This window comes from Pelophylax lessonae, assembly GCF_965119305.1.
Source record: "Pelophylax lessonae genome assembly, chromosome: 5".
Taxonomy (NCBI): domain Eukaryota; kingdom Metazoa; phylum Chordata; class Amphibia; order Anura; family Ranidae; genus Pelophylax; species Pelophylax lessonae.
The window spans coordinates 241,447,110-241,466,431 of record NC_138772.1 but is presented as its reverse complement, the minus strand read 5'-3'; the positions used below and the strand labels follow the sequence as shown (position 1 = coordinate 241,466,431).

The 19,322-nt window shown below is 44.9% G+C and overlaps 1 protein-coding gene across 1 annotated transcript in view; it reads left to right on the top strand.

Moving 5' to 3' along the window:
• TGFBR1 (transforming growth factor beta receptor 1) overlaps positions 1 to 19,322 on the top strand; it is a 325,401-nt gene that overhangs the window by 159,892 nt on the left and 146,187 nt on the right. The window contains exon 5 of the mRNA XM_082258755.1: positions 357 to 524. Coding sequence (XP_082114881.1) covers positions 357 to 524 — 168 coding nt within the window. The remainder of the gene's footprint in view (positions 1 to 356; positions 525 to 19,322) is intronic.

Here is a 19,322-nt window from a genome sequence, read left to right as displayed (position 1 = left end):
TGGGTAATCTTTTTCTTCCTGGAAAATCTGATCACAGTCGCTTGGAAATAAGGATCTGACTTAGAGGCGACTCCCATTGAAGTCTATGTTCACAAGTAGGATAGTGGTCGCCTTGAAGTAGTACAGGAACCTTTTCTGAAGTTGGAGCGACTTCAGTAGTGCATATTAGGACGGCTCTCATTCATTTACATTGAATTTGTAATGACAAGCGACTTGAGGTCGCTCAAGTCGCGTCTCAAGTCGGAGTAGTGTGAACGGGGTCTAAGATTAGCATTAATATGTTTTATGTTCATCCTTCTTGTTTAAAATTTACATTAGCATGTGTTTTTTTTTTTTTTTTTGCTTTCTTTTTACAGATAATGGTACATGGACACAGCTTTGGTTAGTGTCGGATTATCATGAGCATGGTTCACTATTTGATTACCTGAACAGGTATACTGTAACAGTGGAAGGGATGCTAAAGCTGTCTTTATCTACTGCAAGTGGCTTGGCTCATCTACACATGGAAATTGTTGGGACACAAGGTATGTTTTTTTAAAAATAAAATAAAATTCTGCGCTTGGATTTACAATTGACCAAAAGCATAAAGCTGCTGGAACAAAAATTCTAATACCTTGAAAAAGTATTCATACCTCTTTAAAATGTTCCACATTTTGTCATGTTTGTCATTTTGTCATGTTACAACCAACAACGTAAATGTATTTTATTGGGATTTTATGTGATAGACCAACACAAAGTGGCACATAATTGTGAAGTGGAAGGAAAATGATAAATGGTTTTCAAAGTTTTTTTTTTACAAATATCTGAAAGGTGTGGCATGCATTTTTATTCAGACCCCTTTTACTCTGATAACCATAACTGAATTCTAGAGGAACCAATTGCCTTCAGAAATCACCTAATTAGTAAAGAGAGTTCACCTGTGTGTAATTTAATCTTCGTATAAATACAGCTGTTCTGTGAAGCCCTCAGAGGTTTGTTAGAGAACCTTGGTGAACAAACCACATCATGAAGTCCAACGAACACACCAGACAGGTTAGGGATAAAGTTGTGGAGTAGTTTAAAGCAGGGTTAGGTTATAAAAATAAAATATCCCACGCTTTGAACATCTCACAGGGTACTGTTCAATCCATTATCCGAAAATGGAGAGGGAATGGCACAACTGCAAACCTACCAAGACCTGTCTATGTAACTCTTGTGTAGCTGCAGGAATCCACAGCTCAGGTGGGAGAATCTGTCCGCAGGACAACTATTGGTTGTGCACTCCACAAATCTGGCCTTTATAAAAGTGTGGCAAGAAGAAAGCCATAAGAAATCCCATTTTCAGTTTGCGAGAAGCCATGTGGGTGGACACAGCAAAAGTGGAAGAAGGTGCTCTGGTCAGATGAGACCAAAATTTAACTTTTTGGCCTGAAAGCAAACCCCTATGTGTGGTGGAAAACTAACACAGCTTATCACCCTGATCACCCCATCCCCACTGTAAAACATGGAGGTGGCAGCATCATGTTGTGTGGATGCTTTTCAGGGCAATCTTAGAAGAAAACCTGTTAGTCTGCAAAAGACTTGAGACTGAGGTGGAGGCAGTGCTGTATCTAGGCCTAGGCCGACCAGGCCCAGGCCTAGGGCGATACTTTGCGGGGGGGGGGCAAAAAAGCTGCCCCCCCCTGCACGAAACCCGTCCTCCCGAGTCCCGGGTACCGGCAACGCTCTGCAGCCTTCCGCCGCCTGCCGCACACAAGCAGTCCCAGGCGGCCGGCGGCTTGAAGAAGAATACAGACTTGCCTTTCACTGAAGGCAGCTGAAGGGGTGGCGTACTTTGCCAGGGGGGAGGGAGGGGAGGGACAGTGCCACCCCCATAGATGCTGGTATATTTCACCTAATTTAGGTGGTGGGGTGGAGCCTAATTCTCCGCCCACCCTCCTCCGTGCCGTTGCCATCCCTGCTCATGATCCCTGGGCTGCCCTTCAACTGACTGTGCGTGTTGGACGAGAGGAGAGAGCAGAGGATAGAGAGCAGAGGAGAACCCGGGAACCCCCAGGCCAGGACAGCAGGAGCCAGGAGCAGGTACTGTCAATTAAATTAACTTAAATTAAAACTGTGCTGTGCACTGACTGCAGTACATACATTTTAACAGAATGTGAACTGTTTAATGACATTGCATTGTGATTTCATCATGTACGAAGTGACTCATGCATGCTGAAATCAATGAAAAATAATTAAACAGTTTACATTCTGTTAAAGTTCATGTACTGTAAAAAAAATGTAAAAAAAAAAATAAATATAAAAAAATATAAATCTAAAAAAAAAAAAAAAGTACTGCAAAGTGTTCCATGCTCTAACTATTACTACGCTGTATCTTGGCCTAGGGCCGACAAGGCCCAGGCCTATGGCTGTTCTAGGGATTTTTTGCCACCCCCCCCCCCCCCCCCCCCCCCGCACACAAAACCCCCACCCTCCCTGACCTGTCCTCTGAGTACCGTCCCCCATGCTGCAGCCGCCTGCTGCACACACAGTCTCCAGCGGCCGGCGGCTTGCTATACAGTGCCACTTGTCAGTAAAAGGCCTTCTTTGCCAGGGGGGATAGAGGGACTGGTGGCCCCATAGAGGCTAGAGCGGCCGGTGACTGGCCAGACCGGCTGCACTTACTTCAGCTGGTGGGGGCGGAGCCTAATGCTCCGCTTACCCTCCTCCGCACAGCATCACTACACAGAGTAAGGGCCGGTTCACATTTGTGCTTTTGCGGAGATCGCATGTCATTAGGAGCGCACTGCTCCTAAATTACATGCGATCTCACATGCGGTGCGAATTTCAGCCGTACACTTTGTATGGCTGAATTCGCACCGCATCCGCAATAAACTCACACATGAGGCTTTTTTTTAGCTGCAGCAGAATCGGATCGCATAGTGGTTCACACTAGTGTAGGGGTGCGTGGCTTGGCGCACGATGAGGAAGGCAGCACGTGGGACATGAACGGCTCTAGAACATAAGCTTGCGGCTTGGCTTCCATAGCGGCGGATGATGGGCAGGGTGACCCGCTACACCTACCACACAGCACACAGTAGCAAGCAGCACCGAACATCTTACTCTATGGCAAATAGAAATATTACCGAGCTGTTTAAATCACAAACGGCTACTAGGAGCGGCACGAGGCTGGATAAGATGGCACTGATGGACAGGGAGGATGAGTGCAGCGAGAGCTCCCAACCAGCGTTGGAAGAAGGGGCAAGCAAAGTTTGCATGGACGATCCCCCCCCTGACATTGGTGGCCATCAATAAAATCGCTGCAGACATTAAATCTACACTCTCCGCAGCCATCACTGATTTAAAATCAGATTTTCTAAAATTGTCAGAACAACTTATGACAGTGCCCGCAGACCCCCACAACCACTGGCCAGGATTGTGGGGATGAGGCCCTTGTCCCCATCAACATGGGGCAAGGTGCTTTGAGGTGGGGGGTGCAGAGCTCCCCCTTCCCCAAAGCACCAACACCCCCCCATGTTGAGAGCATGTGTTGCCTGGTATGGTCCAGGGGGGGTGGGGCCGCTCGCTCGTCCCCTCCCCCTTCCTGCCCTACTGGGCTGCATGCTCGGATAAGGGCCTGGTTTGGAACCTGGGGGGGACCCCCACGCAGTTTTTTTCCCATTTTTGGCATGGAGTTCCCCCTCAAGATTCCCACAGTGCAAGTCGCGCCGCAAGTCGGATCCGACTTGCGGTGCGACTTCCATTCAAATCAATATGCTCCCATAGGGAACCATTGATTTTGAATGGAGACAGAAAAAACGCTGCTAAAAGCAACGTGGCCAAACGTGCAATAACGCAAATGGAAATAGCTACTGAAAGCACGTTTAACAGCTGCTTTTTCCCGGCGTCAGAACTAGCTTTGCAGGACGTTTTTTCTAACGTCCCGTGTACATGGAGCCTTAATTGAGTTTAATAAGCATCTGGAAGACCTAGATAACAGAGGGATACGTAATAATCTAAGAATCAGAGGTATTTCGGAAGATATCTTACACGATCAAATACCCCAGGTCTTACAAAAGGTGTTTAATTCCCTCTTGGAGCGACATGAACATGCAACCATCCATTTGGTGCACGCTCATAGAGCAATACGAGCTAGGGGACCGGATAACGGTCCGCCTAGGGACATCATTTGTTGTTACCAGAGCTTCCAGCTTAAAGAAGAAATTATGTCCTAAAGCAAGACAAAAGGAATAAATTAAATTTATGGATGCCCAGATCCAAATATTTCAAGATCTTTCTCAGATTACCTTGAGAAATAGAAGAGCTTTGCGCCCCCTCTTAACCCTACTGCGCGAACGCGTATTTAAATATCAATGGCGGTTTCCTTTTGCTTTAACAGTGACTGTACAAGGCAGATTACATATTCTGAAATCACCTAATGATCTGAGAGACTTCTGTGAGGGACTACAGATACCGTTGGTGGACCTCCCGGAGTGGTATCATGAATATAAGTTACCCCTAATATCTGAAGGCTTAAAACGCTCACCGGAAAAACGACCACATACCAAGAAGAGCAGAAGCGTCAGATATGGAAACCAAAACTAAAGAAGACTATGATTTGTAGCGTGCAGCAAGAACATTGAAATAGGGGAAGGAGGGGAGGGAAAAATTAAAAAGCTTTTTAACCACTTCCCGCCCGCCCTATAGGCAAATGACGGCGGGAATGTGGTTGAGTTATCCTGACCGGACGTCATATGACGGCGGCAGGATAACTCCGCTCTGGGCGCCCCCCGGGGGCGCGCAGAGCGGCGATCGGTGATGCGAGGTGTCAGTCTGACACCCTGCATCTCCGATCTCGGTAAAGAGCCTCTGACGGAGGCTCTTTACCATGTGATCAGCCGTGTCCAATCACGGCTGGTCACATAGTAAATAGGAACAGCCGTTGATCGGCTTTCCTTAGTTCGTGCCTGACAGGCACGAGTAAAGGAGCGCCGATCGGCGGCTCCCCGGACAGGGGGGGGGTCGGCACTGGTAATCAGATCATTGATTACCAGTGCAGACCCTCGGGGGGGGGGATGCCACTAGATCCACCAGGGATGCCCACTATGACCCCAGGGATGCCCACTATGACCCCAGGGATGCCCACTATGGCCACCAGGGATGGCAATCAGGGCTCAGGGAGCCCCCCATTGCCCACCCCATCAGTGCTGCCCACCAGTGCCCTCCCTATCAGTGCTGCCCACAAGTGCCCATCATTGCCATCCTTAAGTGTCGCCCACCAGTGCCCATTATTGCCCACCGGTGCCGCCTATCAGTGCCCATTAGTGCCCATCAGTGCCGCCCGTCAGTGCCGATCAGTGCCGCCCATCAGTGCCCATCAGTGCCCACCAGTGCCGCCTATCAGTGCCCATTAGTGCCCGTCAGTGCCACCTATCAGTGCCCATCAGTGCCACCTATCAGTGCCCATCAATGCCGCCTATCAGTGCCCAGCAGTGCCGCCTATCAGTGCCCACCAATGCTGCATATCAGTGCTACCTATCAGTGCCACATATCAGTGCCTATCAGTGCCGCCTATCAGTGCCGCATATCAGTGCCGCATATCAGTGCCGCCTATCAGTGCCGCCTATCAGTGCCGCCTATCAGTGCCACCCCATCAGTGCCACCCCATCAGTGCCTCCTCATCAGTGCCTGTCAGTGCAGTCTCATCAGTGCTCATCAGTGCAGGAAAAAAATTATTTATTTACAAAATTGTATAACATAAACAAAATTTTTTTTTTTTTTTTAAACTTTTCGGTCTTTTTTTATTTGTTTAGCAAAAAGTAAAAATCGCACAGATGATCAAATACCACCAAAAGAAAGCTCTATTTGTGGGGGGAAAATGACATAAATTTGGTGTAGGTACAGTGTTGCATGACCGCGCAATTGTCATTCAAAATGCAACAGCGCTAAAAGGGGAAAATTGGCCTGGGCGGGAAGGGAGGGAAGTGCCCTGTATTAAAGTGGTTAAGATGGAAAGTAGATAATTATAAGCAAAATAAAAGATAATGTTATATAGCTAAGTGGGGGGGGGGGGTTTGTAAGAGGAGGAACGGGTATGTTGGTATGTTTTTGTTTTTATGAGCCCCCTCTCCTTCTCCTTTCCTTCTGTTGGGATAGTAATATCCCCTTTATTAAGTGAGGCCATTTAGGCAAAGCAAAAAGTTTGGAAAGGGAGGTGTTTAAAATAAGAGGGTGGTATTATATAAGGGGATCTGGTGGAGTATCCTAACCAACCCCAAAACTGGTAATGGAATGTTTACCCCCAACCCCCTGGAAGAGGGGGAAGAGAACCCCCCTGCCCCTCTGACCTCAACCTAACCTCTCCCCCACCATGATTATGGGATGAGTAATAGAGCCGTTCCCCAGGATCTATGATAATTGCATATAAAAATCTTTTTTCTGTATAGTATAGTGCTATTATTTTGGATTGTTTTGTGACTGCCCTCTTACAGGTGCGCCTCCCACTAACCCCCACATGGGGTCCTACATGGCCCTAAGGTAGTTATGTACGACCCCCCTTTTTCAGTAGTTAAACACAGGCAATTAGCCCTGTCTGTGATTGTGAGCCCAATATTCTTTTCTTCTTGAGGCAGAGTGCTACTAACTATTATCTTTGCCTAAATATTTTCTTTTGTCTTTTTTCTTTAAAGTATTACTTTTTTTTCTTTTTCGTAGGATTTGCAGGGTGACACAGTGAGGCACCAAGGTCGGAAACAAGTGGTCTATATAAGGTATTAACTATGACTTACAATTCGGTGGGCAAACATGCTACGGTAATATCTCATAACGTGCAAGGCCTAAATATACCAGAGAAAAGACATTTTTTGCTTAGGGAGTTTAAAAAGGCTAAACCACACTTTGTATTTTTACGAGACCCACTTTAAACAAACTCATATTCCCAAATTGACATCGACATTTTTTCCTACGGTCTTTCATGCGTCTAATCCAATAGACAAAACAAAAGGTGTATCTATACTGATTAGCAAGACAGCAGGTTTCCAAGTAGAATCATCTATGACAGACCCGAAAGGGAGATATGCTTTAGTGAGAGGAACTTATACTTGTATATTTCCCAAATAAATCACAACTGGAGTTCTGTCAAAAAAATGATATACATGTTATCTGGATTTGCCAAAGGAAGGGTGATAATGGGAGGAGATTTGAATGTGCCCCTTCAGCCTTTGCAGGACACCTCAAACAAAAGCTCTTGTATACGCTATAAAATACTTACCCGTATCAAAGAGTTAATACAATCAGTAAACTTAGTAGACTCATGGAGAACTGTACATCCTGAAGGCAGAGATTTTATCCATTATTCGGCAATACACGATAGATACGCACGTATCGATTATCTTTTCGTTTTGCAACACGACATAAGTAACATACTACGAGCAACAATAGGGACGCAGTTTTTTTCGGACCATGCACCAATATCTATGACGCTAAAAACAAATACACCTAGAGTTTCTAATTGGAGATTCAATGCAGATTTAAGTGTGGACCCAGCTAATAGTGCTTTGATAGCACAGCATATTCAATCCTATTTTAGGCTGAATACTGCAGATGAGACCACCCCCATGGTCAGATGGGAGGCACATAAAAGTGTCATACTCCTCAAGCTGGGATCACAACGAAAAAAAGAGAAAGAAAAAGTGATCCAAAACCTCATGCAATAAATCTCCAACTTGGAAAAGGTACACAAAAGATCTCTTTCAATTAGAGTGGCAACGGAGCTTCTACAAAAGCGTAAAGAACTTCAACAAATCGTTGAGGTCAAAGCTAAACGTTTATTTTTTTTACGTAAAGGGATATACTACGAACATGGGGATAAGAGTGGTAGATACCTTGCAAGAGCGCTTAGGTCGGCGCAGAACACTAATATCATAACAGGAATTAAGAATTCATCAGGAAAGATAGAGTTGGCAGCAGAGAAAATCGCAGCACAATTCCATACTTTCTATTCATCTTTGTATAATATTACCCCACAACATAGAACTCCGGATTTCCTGGGGGAAAGACTCACTAACATTACATCATACCTGAAAAGTAGCGGACTCCCAATACTTACAGCAGAAGTAGCTAAAGATTTAGACCAACCCATTACTGAAACAGAACTCTGTATAGCTATAAAAGACGCTAAACCAAATAAGAGCCCGGGACCTGACGGATTTAGTTACCTATATTATAAACAGTATGCTGATCTTCTCCTCCCACAGCTAACATAGGCACTGAATTCCTTGACAGACCCATTACAATCTTCATCCGCATTTTTACATGCTCATATAACCGTCATACCCAAACCAGGAAAACCAACAAATGATTGTGTCAATTATAGACCCATTTCTCTTTTGAATACGGATTTAAAATTTTTTTTCTAAAATACTGGCCAATAGAATTAAGCCTATCCTGTCTACCATAATAGCGGACGATCAGGTGGGCTTTATGATAGGGGGCGAGGCTAAGGATAATGTAATCAAGACGTTAAACTTGATATATCACATCCAGCAGCGAAATGTCGAGGGCTTTCTCGTGTCGACAGACGCAGAGAAGGCCTTCGACAGAGTAGCATGGGACTTTTTAATGGCAACCTGTAGACATATAAATCTACCCCCTAAAATGCTGGGGTGGATAGCATCGCTCTACAGATGTCCATCAGCGAGGATTAAAGTAAATCATTTGTTATCGGAACCAATCAACATAAGGAATGGAAAGGAACTCGGCAGGGATGCCCACTGTCGCCATTATTATTTTAACTATGGAACCCTTTTTGAGACAACTACGAGCAGACGAATCAATACATGGGATGGTGGTTAAAAAGAATATTTATAAAGTAGCGGCATACGCAGATGATTTATTGTTTTACGTAACACAGCCTCTAATTACAATCCCGAATCTGATGAAAGCATTTGAAAAATATAGCTATATATCAAACTTTCATATTAATTTCTCGAAATCCGAAGTACTCAATTTGAATATTCCGGAGAGTAAACTTATGCAAGTTAAAGGAAAAAGCTCTCTCAGATGGGTAACGGGAAACCTGAAGTATTTGGGTATATGGCTAACTCCGAACCTAGATACTCTGTATCCAAAAAACTTCATTCCACTGTTTAAACAAATTGAATCAGATTTAAAACAATGGCACTCTAAATTTTTTCATGGTTCGGAAGAGCGGCCATTATTAAAATGGTAACACTTCCAAGACTGCTCTACTTGTTTCATACTTTACCAATCAAAGTTCCAAATAGCTTTTTTCTTAGGCTTAGAGTCATCCAGACTCAATTTATTTGGGCCCATAGACAGCCTCGAATATGGCATAATTTGATCGCGAGAGGTAAGGAAATAGGAGGAATGGGAATTCCTGGCTTTCGATTATATTATGCAACCCACCTTACTCGAATTGATTGGCATTGTCATGTATCAAATAAGGCATGGGTGACTTTGGAGTCGGATATTATTGAACGGCCAGTACAATTTTTACCCTGGATAACTTGGCAGGCATGCCCTGCCACAGTGAAAGCTCATCCCTTAATAAGACAGACATTGGCAGTGTTCCATAGAACTATTAAACATCATGGTTTTTCAAGTTCACCTGGTCCGCTCACGCCGGTGACAATCCAGAGTTCTTACCGGGATCTTCAGATGTATGGCTTAATACCCCGGAGAATAATAAATTCCAATTGGCCACACAATTTTTTAGAGAAGGTACCTTTATTAAATGAGACCAACTTAAACATACACAAAATGCAACACCTATGCCTTTTTGGTCTTATTTACAACTGCATCACTTTTTAAACAAGCGCATGAGCAAATATGCATATGAGAGACAAGTTTCCGCCTTTGAACAAATTTGCCTTGCACAAACACCATATACGAAAGCGACATCCTACGCGTACACATTGTTACTCACTAGTGCAAAAACTAAACCTGACCCATTTAGAGATAAATGGGGAAAAAGCGCTGCAAATATCAATTACAGATAAAAAATGGACCAGTGCATGTATTATGACACATAAATGTTCAAGAAGCACTAGGCTTCAAGAAAACGCGTATAAGCTCCTCACTCAATGGTATGCGACTCCAGTGAAGATTAATAAGTGGTTTTCAAATACATCTGAATTGTGCTGGAGATGTGGCCAATCAATAGGAACTTTACACCATATATGGTGGCAGTGCACAAAAATTTTGGAATATTGGACTCGCATACGAGAGTTGATTGTGGAAATCGGTACATCTATCCCATTAACCCCCAAATGCTGTTTATTACATATCACAGATATACCATATTATCAGTACTAGAAATCAATAGTTTGCCACCTTCTGAATGCGGCAAAACTATTAATACCGAAGTACTGGAAATCTACCATTACCCCATCAATTAGAGAATGGGTGTTCACAGTTAATGATATTTACAATATGGAAGAGACTATAGCTATAGCTTCAGATAGAACTAAGAATCTACAATCGGTATGGAGACCATGGCACGTTTTTAGATGTTCCGATAGGTTTGCCCGCCTAGTAGACGTTTGATCCGACTTGGTGCCTCATATGCGAAACTTTATATCTTATATTTTCTATGTTCAATTCAATACGCTCATATAATGGTATATAGGATAGGATAAATATATCAGATTCGAGGGTCGTTTTTTTTTTTTCTTTTATCTTTTTCTTTTCTTGTCTTTCTTTTTTCTTTTCTTATTTAATATCTTTAATTTTAATTCTTTATAAGGAACCAAGAATGTAAAATTAAAAAGGTTTCAGATAATTAATGCAACATAAAACCAAACATTACCAAAAGGTTAAAAACCAAGGTATTTACCATATTACTGTGCTTAAAGTAGAAGTATTGGGGAAAAGAGTAATTATTTTGGTACATAATATTTACAGGTGCATTAATATGTTATCTCGGCTGTTAATTTGAAAGGAGAAAGAAAATGAATACAGTGCCTTGCGAAAGTATTCGGCCCCCTTGAACTTTTCGACCTTTTGCCACATTTCAGGCTTCAAACATAAAGATATAAAACTGTAATTTTTTGTGAAGAATCAACAAGTGGGACACAATCATGAAGTGGAACGAAGTTTATTGGATATTTCAAACTTTGTTAACAAATAAAAAACTGAAAAATTGGGCGTGCAAAATTATTAAGCCCCTTTACTTTCAGTGCAGCAAACTCTCTCCAGAAGTTCAGTGAGGATCTCTGAATGATCCAATGTTGACCTAAATGACTAATGCTGATAAATAGAATCCACCTGTGTGTAATCAAGTCTCCGTATAAATGCACCTGCACTGCGATAGTCTCAGAGGTCCATTTAAAGCGCAGAGAGCATCATGAAGAACAAGGAACACACCAGGCAGGTCCGAGATACTGTTGTGGAGAAGTTTAAAGCCGGATTTGGATACAAAAATATTTCCCAAGCTTTAAACATCCCAAGGAGCACTGTGCAAGCGATAATATTGAAATGGAAAGAGTATCAGACCACTGCAAATCTATGAAGACCTGGCCGTCCCGCTAAACTTTCAGCTCCTACAAGGAGAAGACTGATCAGAGATGCAGCCAAGAGGCCCATGATCACTCTGGATGAACTGCAGAGATCTACAGCTGAGGTGGGAGACTCTATCCATAGGACAACAATCAGTCGTATACTGCACAAATCTGGCCTTTATGGAAGACTGGCAAGATGAAAGCCATTTCTTAAAGATATCCATAAAAAGTGTCGTTTAAAGTTTGCCACAAGCCACCTGGGAGACACACCAAACATGTGGAAGAAGGTGCTCTCTGGTCAGATGAAACCAAAATCAAACTTTTTGGCAACAATGCAAAACGTTATGTTTGGCGTAAAAGCAACACAGCTCATCTCCCTGAACAAACCATCCCCACTGTCAAACATGGTGGTGGCAGCATCATGGTTTGGGCCTGCTTTTCTTCAGCAGGGACAGGGAAGATGGTTAAAATTGATGGGAAGATGGATGGAGCCAAATACATGACCATTCTGGAAGAAAACCTGATGGAGTCTGCAAAAGACCTGAGACTGGGACGGAGATTTGTCTTCCAACAAGACAATGATCCAAAACATAAAGCAAAATCTACAATGGAATGGTTAACAAATAAACATATCCAGGTGTTAGAATGGCTAAGTGAAAGTCCAGACCTGAATCCAATCGAGAATCTGTGGAAAGAACTGAAAACTGCTGTTCACAAACGCTCTCCATCCAACCTCACTGAGCTCGAGCTGTTTTGCAAGGAAGAATGGGCAAAAATTTCAGTCTCTCGATGTGCAAAACTGATACATACCCCAAGCGACTTACAGCTGTAATCGCAGCAAAAGGTGGTGCTATAAAGTATTAACTTAAGGGGGCTGAATAATTTTGCACGCCCAATTTTCAGTTTTTTATTTGTTAAAAAAGTTTGAAATATCCAATAAATTTCGTTCTACTTCATGATTGTGTCCCACTTGTTGATTCTTCACAAAAAAATAGTTTTGTCTTTGTTTGAAGCCTGAAATGTGGCAAAAGGTCAAAGTTCAATGGGGCCGAATACTTTCGCAAGGCACTGTAGGAAGTGCGGAAGGAGGTAGAAGAGGGAGGTGAGGAAGAGATTGCATGAGGGGGTGTGTACACTTATATATATAATTTGGAAGTTTATCTATTTCTGAAGGAGAAAAAAGGAGGGAGGGATTTGAAAAGAAGGGATTTGGTTTTTTTTTTTTTTTTTCCACAAGATCTGTTTATAAAGAATGACTCCTCAATTTGATGATTAATGAATATGGAATATAATTAACACAATTTAGGTGAGAGATGGAGGGGGGAGGGGGGGGTGGGTTTGGTTTTTTATTTTCTTTACTTTATTGTACACACTAGATTTGTTTGAGGATTTTTTGTTCACTTATCGAGCATCAATGGAAACGGAATATAATTATCACTAAATGGGTGAGGGGGAGGTTCGGGGGATGGGAAGGGGTGGTGCGTTTTTTTTTTTTTTCTCTTTCTTCCCCCTCTCTATTCCTGTTTTTATTAGATAGTAAATTTCCCCTTGTACCTATCTCTTCGCCTCTTGAATAAAGAGATTTTAAAAATATCACAAAACAGGAAGGGATTTTTCCTCTTTCTCTCTCTCTATGCCCTTATTTTTGCAGGGCTGGAACCACCCTCATATAATTGACTTTAAAGCGGTAGTATCCCGCTTTTTTACACTTTTACCTACAGGTAAGCCTATAATAAGGCTTACCTGTAGGTACAAATAATATCTCCTAAACCGGCATGTTTTAGGAGATATTTACAGTGCATGCAGCCGCTCGCGCGAGCGGCGCATGCGCTCTGAAGGTCCGTGGGGACCTTCAATCTATTTGCCAGGAGCTTGCCGGAAAATCACTCCCGCGCGCCGGAGCCGTCTCTTCCAGCCAATCACCGCGCCGGAGCCACCGAACCCGGAAGAGACAGCGAGGGATCATGGCAGCGCCCGCAGCGATGTCCGGGGGTCCGTGTTGGGGCTTCGTTCTAAGGTAAGTTACACATAATGGGCTAGTATGCGATGCCCATTATGCCTTTGTCTTGCAGGTTTTTTTTTTTTTTTTGTTCTTTGGGTTTACAACCGCTTTAATTATATTCCTTTTCTACCTTTTATATCTTTGTGACGATATCATATCAAAGTAACAGCCGCGAAATTAAATGAATCTAATTAAACTAAAAATAAAACGGAGGCATCAGAAAAGGGTTTTGTTTGAATGTATTGTTAAAATTTATAAGTTGATTGCTTGGAAATAACATGCTTAAAGTGGCTGCGTCCACTATGACAATGTACATTCTTATATGTATTTTTTCTTGAACTCTAATAAAATACGATTGAAACACACTAGTGTGATCCGATTCTGTGCTAACTTGCAAATTGCACTGCGATATGCGATTGCAACTGGGGGTGTCGTTAACTTTTAATTGACACCCTGTGCGTATAGCATATGGCAGTATGAACTGCCAGAGGTGCGGATGCGATGCGGGATCACGCTGCATATTCGCAGCGTTCCCGCATCGCACAAATGTGAACCGGGACTAACTGTGCGGGGGACGGGTCTGTCTTTGTCCATAGGAGAGAGAGGAGGACCAGGGAACCCCCAGGCCAGTACCGTAATTACTATCAGGCCAGTCCGACAATCAAATTTAAACTTTGCACTGCAGTACATACATTTTAACGGAATGTGAACTGTTTAATGACGTTGCACTGATTTCAGCATGCATGGATGGAGCACTTTGCTGTACATGAGTTTTCACAGAATGTTAACTGTTTAATGCGTTTACATTAATTTCAGCATGTGCAAAGTGTTCCATGCATGCTGAAATCAATGCAAACTCATTAACCACTTCTGGACGGGAAGGATTTGCCCCTTAATGACCAGGCCACTTTTTGTGATTCGGCACTGCGTTACTTTAACTGACAACTGCGCGGCCGTGCGATGCTGTACCCAAATAAAATTTACGTCCTTTTTTTCCCACAAATAGAGCTTTCTTTTGGTGGTATTTGATCACCCATTTAGTACCCACGTTTAATGTACAGAGAGGAAGAGGTTGGGCCTAAACAGAAATGGGCGTGGTTTACAGACGGCAGGACGGGTCTTAAACAGGGAGGTGTGTGGCCTTGACAGGAAGGGGTGGGTCATAGTTAAATTAGGGGATGCACGAGATTAGTCAGGCCTAGGGCAGCACAAAACCTAAATACACCACTGCCGCTGGGTGCCATTTTGTGAGTCAGGCAGTGCTGTATCTTCCTTATGCTTTTGGGTCATCATGGCCGCTGTGGACTTCAGATTACCTTGCCTTGAACAGCAGTAAACTTGTGGGAGCAGATTGGAAAAGATTCGGAGCATTTAGGTGTCTGGGAGCAGGATATTTTCAGGATTTAATCCGGGAGCTCTGTGAGATGTCTGCTCACATGCCACACGCCCCATTTACTAAATCTCAACTCTGTAGCAGAGCTCCCTGCACTGATTAAATTCAACTCCTTGTGCTGGTTGAAAAGCAGCTCCCCCTGATAGCCACCTTGATTCCCCTTGCTGACCCCTAATAATAGCAGAGGACGCTGTCGTGATGTAGAGGTTGGCGGGAAGAAGCACAGCCGGAGGACACACCCTTCTGTATGCCCAAAAGTTTGGAATCAGATCAATTTTGGTAGCTCTGCTGTAGGGCAAAATTTTAGCAAATGAGCCAATGAGAGGTGTATATAATGCTGCTTTCTTTTTTTTTTTTTTTTTTTTATTCCCCCCCATGGTCATTTTAGGGAAGAAAGGGACTTGTAATTCTCTCAAGATGCCTAGGAGGGACAAGTCTGAGGCTTTGGGCCATGTATACAGTTGGCCATAACTTTTTATTTTTTTTAGGTGACTTTTTGTTTTAAAAGGGTGAAATGGTGGGGCGTGGCCTGAAGCTCCATGTGAGCGGACGTGTGCGAGAGGAGATCTCCAGGCCGACATCCGCTTCTTTTATCCTGCAACCGCGATATCGAGCATATACCTCTTTAATCACTCGGGGACACGCTCCCGATACTCACCCGCCATGTCTCCTCCCAAGAAACCGTCCGAGGCAGCGGCGAAACTTGACAAATTCAGGCGCCTGGAGGGAGACACACAGGCCCAAGAGAGCGGACCGCCATCTTCCGCTCCCGCCGCGGCTGCGCCAGGGATAGATCAGGCAGCTATCCTGGCAGAAATTACCGACTGCAAGGCGTCCCTGACCACAAAGATTGAGGAAATCAAAATCAACATTTCCCTCTTACGCCAGGACTTTCAAAAACTTCGGGGGGAGGGTGACTGAAGCGGTGATCTCCAGGGTGGAGGATGTTTTACCCCCGGTCCAGAATGCTGTGGAACAGGCATCCAGAGACATCACCTATTTGCTGCACAAGCAGGATGACCTTGAGAATAGAGCTAGGCGCAACAATATTCGCTTTATAGGGCTGCCGGAGGACACGGAGGGCGCCTCCCCTGCTACCTTTTTGGGGATCTCCTGGTGAAGTCGTACGGTAGAGAGGCCTTTTCTCAGGCCTTCGTGGTGGAGAGGGCCCATCGCATGCCAGCAAAGAAACCCCCTCCGGCTGCCCCCCCCTCGGGTCTTTATTGCAGGCTTCCTGAACTTTAGAGACAGAGATGCCATTCTTCGCCTGTCCAGAGAACGTGGCAACATCCCCCTGAACAACCACCATGTCCTGCCCTTCCCGGATTTCTCCGCTGAAGTCCAGAAGCAACGCAGTCGTTTTGGAGATGTCAAAATGCGCCTCAGGACCCGCAACATCAAGTATTCCATGCTGTGCCCTGCCAGGCTGCGTGTGATTGGAGAGGACAGGGTTCATTTCTTTGAGGATCCAGACGCGGCCGCGGCCTGGCTGGACCGCTTACCGTGAGTACCTTCTGTATCTCGTGTACTCCACCCTGTCCCCGTTTGGAACTTATGCCTGCTCTGGGCTTGCGCGTCACATCTGGTGCCTTCCTGAGCCCCCTTTTATGGATCCCACTTTGTTCCCATGTTGGGATATTCTGCTACATGTGATTTTCCCTTGTCCTGGGGGTCGGTGCGCCCCCAAACCACGCTTCCCTCTGGACCTTGGATATTTGTCCACTGATTGAACTTCACTGATTGCTTTACCTGTGGGGCTCAGTACCATCCTCGACTCACTTCCTGATATCCTCCCTTCCCCCATGACTTACCCTGATAGAGCTACCAGGTTCCACAGGCTGCTCAGTAACTTTCAACTGCTGGACTCCTGGAGGTGCCTACACCCCCTCACTAGGGCATATTCCTGTTTCTGGGCCACCCACTCCACCATGTCCAGGATAGACTCCATCTGGATCTCCCAGGCCCTCTTGCCCAGACTCTGCACTGCCCGCTTTGAACCACGGCTGCTTTCGGATCATGCCCTATATATAGTGACAATATCCCCGTTCACTGATCCCCCGCAACGTCATTGACGCCTAAACCCTTTCTGGTTTAAGACTGTTCCCGACATTGACTCCTTGACCACTGAATGGGACTTCTTTTTCGCTGCTAACGCTGCGTCCCCTTCGGTCGTGTGGGTAACCTTCAAGGGACATGCCCGATTGCTTCTGTCGTCACGCATAGCCAGGCACAAACGGGCATTGCAGACTGACGTATGGCTCGCTGAACAACAACTAGCCGACATAGAAGCCAGATACGCCCGGTCTCCCTCGTCAGACCTGCTCGCCCAACTTCGTCTCCAGACTAGGGCTCTAGATAATCTCTGCCAGGAGCAGGCGAATCGGAAGTTGTTCTTTGGCAGACAACGGGTATATGAACACGAGGAGAGGGCGGGTAAGTTGCTAGCATACTTGGCCCACATGGACGCTAGACCCCCTGTAGTGGTAACGCTTCCCCCCCCTATCGGTGCTGGCAGACTCCTCGAACCCATCGGCCATGCCGGATTCGTTCGCCTCCTACTTTAGTGAGGTGTATTCCTCCAAAGTCGATTATGACACGTTGGAGCTTTCCAGTTTGTTTGACACCGTTGAATTAACCACGTTAACCCCTGCACAGGTTGCGGCGTTCGAGGCCCCAATCACGGCAGATGAGATAGTTACGGCTATCTCTCGGTTTGCAAGGGCCAAGGCCCCTGGCTCTGATGGCCTACCAATAGAGTTTTACTTACATTTTTCCGAGACCATGGTACCCTGTTTGCTCGCGGTGTATGAGGCGGCCTTTGAAGCGGGTTCCTTGCCTGATTCGATGCGAGAGGCTCTGATTATATTAATTCCCAAACCCGGCAAGGATCCAGGCTACCCAGAATCCTATAGGCCTATCTCTTTGCTTCAAAGCGATATCAAAATCTTGGCCAAGATACTTGTTCTACAGCTCAATACAGTGATCCTTTTCCTTTTTCCCACTTTACCTTTCTGTTCATCTAGCTCCGCTCACTGCCCCGTCCTCTTATTATCACAGCCTTACCAACTTATCAATATGCCATTGTGCAATACATAGTTACACTAGGTTTCTTATAATTCCCCTATCAGGTGGTTTGTGCCTTTCTCGGCGGCTGTATCTTTTGGTGACTTCCTGTAGACCCCTACATCCACCCTGCCCTCTGTGGTAGGAAGGGTTTGTCTCTTTGGTCCTTGAGGATGTCCTAATTACTTATTTTGTTCTCTGGGTTCCAGCTGATTTCGCTCCTATGGTAAAACTTATCGCATAACCATATGAATATTATTGATCTGCGATGTGAATACATTATAAATGATATGTTCCTCCTAGATATCACAGTCCCCCTGAAGACCTGTATTAGGTCGAAATGCGTTGGAGTTGTCGATCTCCCACCATTGGTGTTTGGAGTTGCTGTTTTTTTTATGCCTCAATATTGTGATTATCATTATGCTATCTAACATGCTGTTGTTATTCCATGTCTTTAACCGGGGCTCATAACATACTTCCCCGTCAAGGTTTTTTTTTAATATTTTATTTATTCATTTTTGTCATCTTTGATACTGTTTGTCTAATAAAGTAATACTTTTTATAAGTCTTTTGACCTTTTTTCTACTCAAATACTTTTTTGTCATTGCTGCCTAAAAACCCTCTGGGGGTTGATACCTATGGTATCCCTTGTCTCCAATACAGTGATCCTATCCCTCGTACACCCAGATCAAACGGGCTTCATGCCGGCAAAAAACACAGCCTTCAATACCAGACGCCTGTTCATGAATCTCCAGGCCACACACGATCATGTGGGCACAAGGGTCGTGTTGACATTAGACGCCGCGAAAGCCTTAGACTCAGTCGAGTGGCTCTACCTTTTGGCAGTGTCGTCGTAGATTTGGCTTCGGCCCTAACTTTGTTAAATGGCTCACCATTCTGTACAATCAGCCCCGGGCCAGGGTGGTGGCCAACGGTTGGACTTCCAGGCCTTTCCCCCTGTCCCGCGGCACGCGTCAGGGCTGTCCTATCTCCCCGTTGTTGTACGCACTAGCGGTTGAACCCCTTGCCATGGCCATACGCTCAGACCCAGGTATAGAGGGTTTCCGTTGGGGAGGATCTCAAATGCATCGGTCTATATATGCGGATGATATGCTGCTATACCTGGCGGATTCTGGGCCCTCACTTCAGCAAACACTATACGTGATACAACAATTTGTACTTTCTCGGGTCTCTCGGTCAACTGGGACTTATCCTTCCCCTTGACAGCTTCCCCCCGACGGCGGACCAGGCGGCTCTTCCTCTATCCCGGGTGTCGGCCTTCAAGCACTTGGGAGTGTATGTGACCAGGTCCCTCCCCGACTATATCCCTTTGAACATTGAAACTCTTTTTGCCCTGGTCAAGGCCAAAACGCAGATCTGGGCTAGA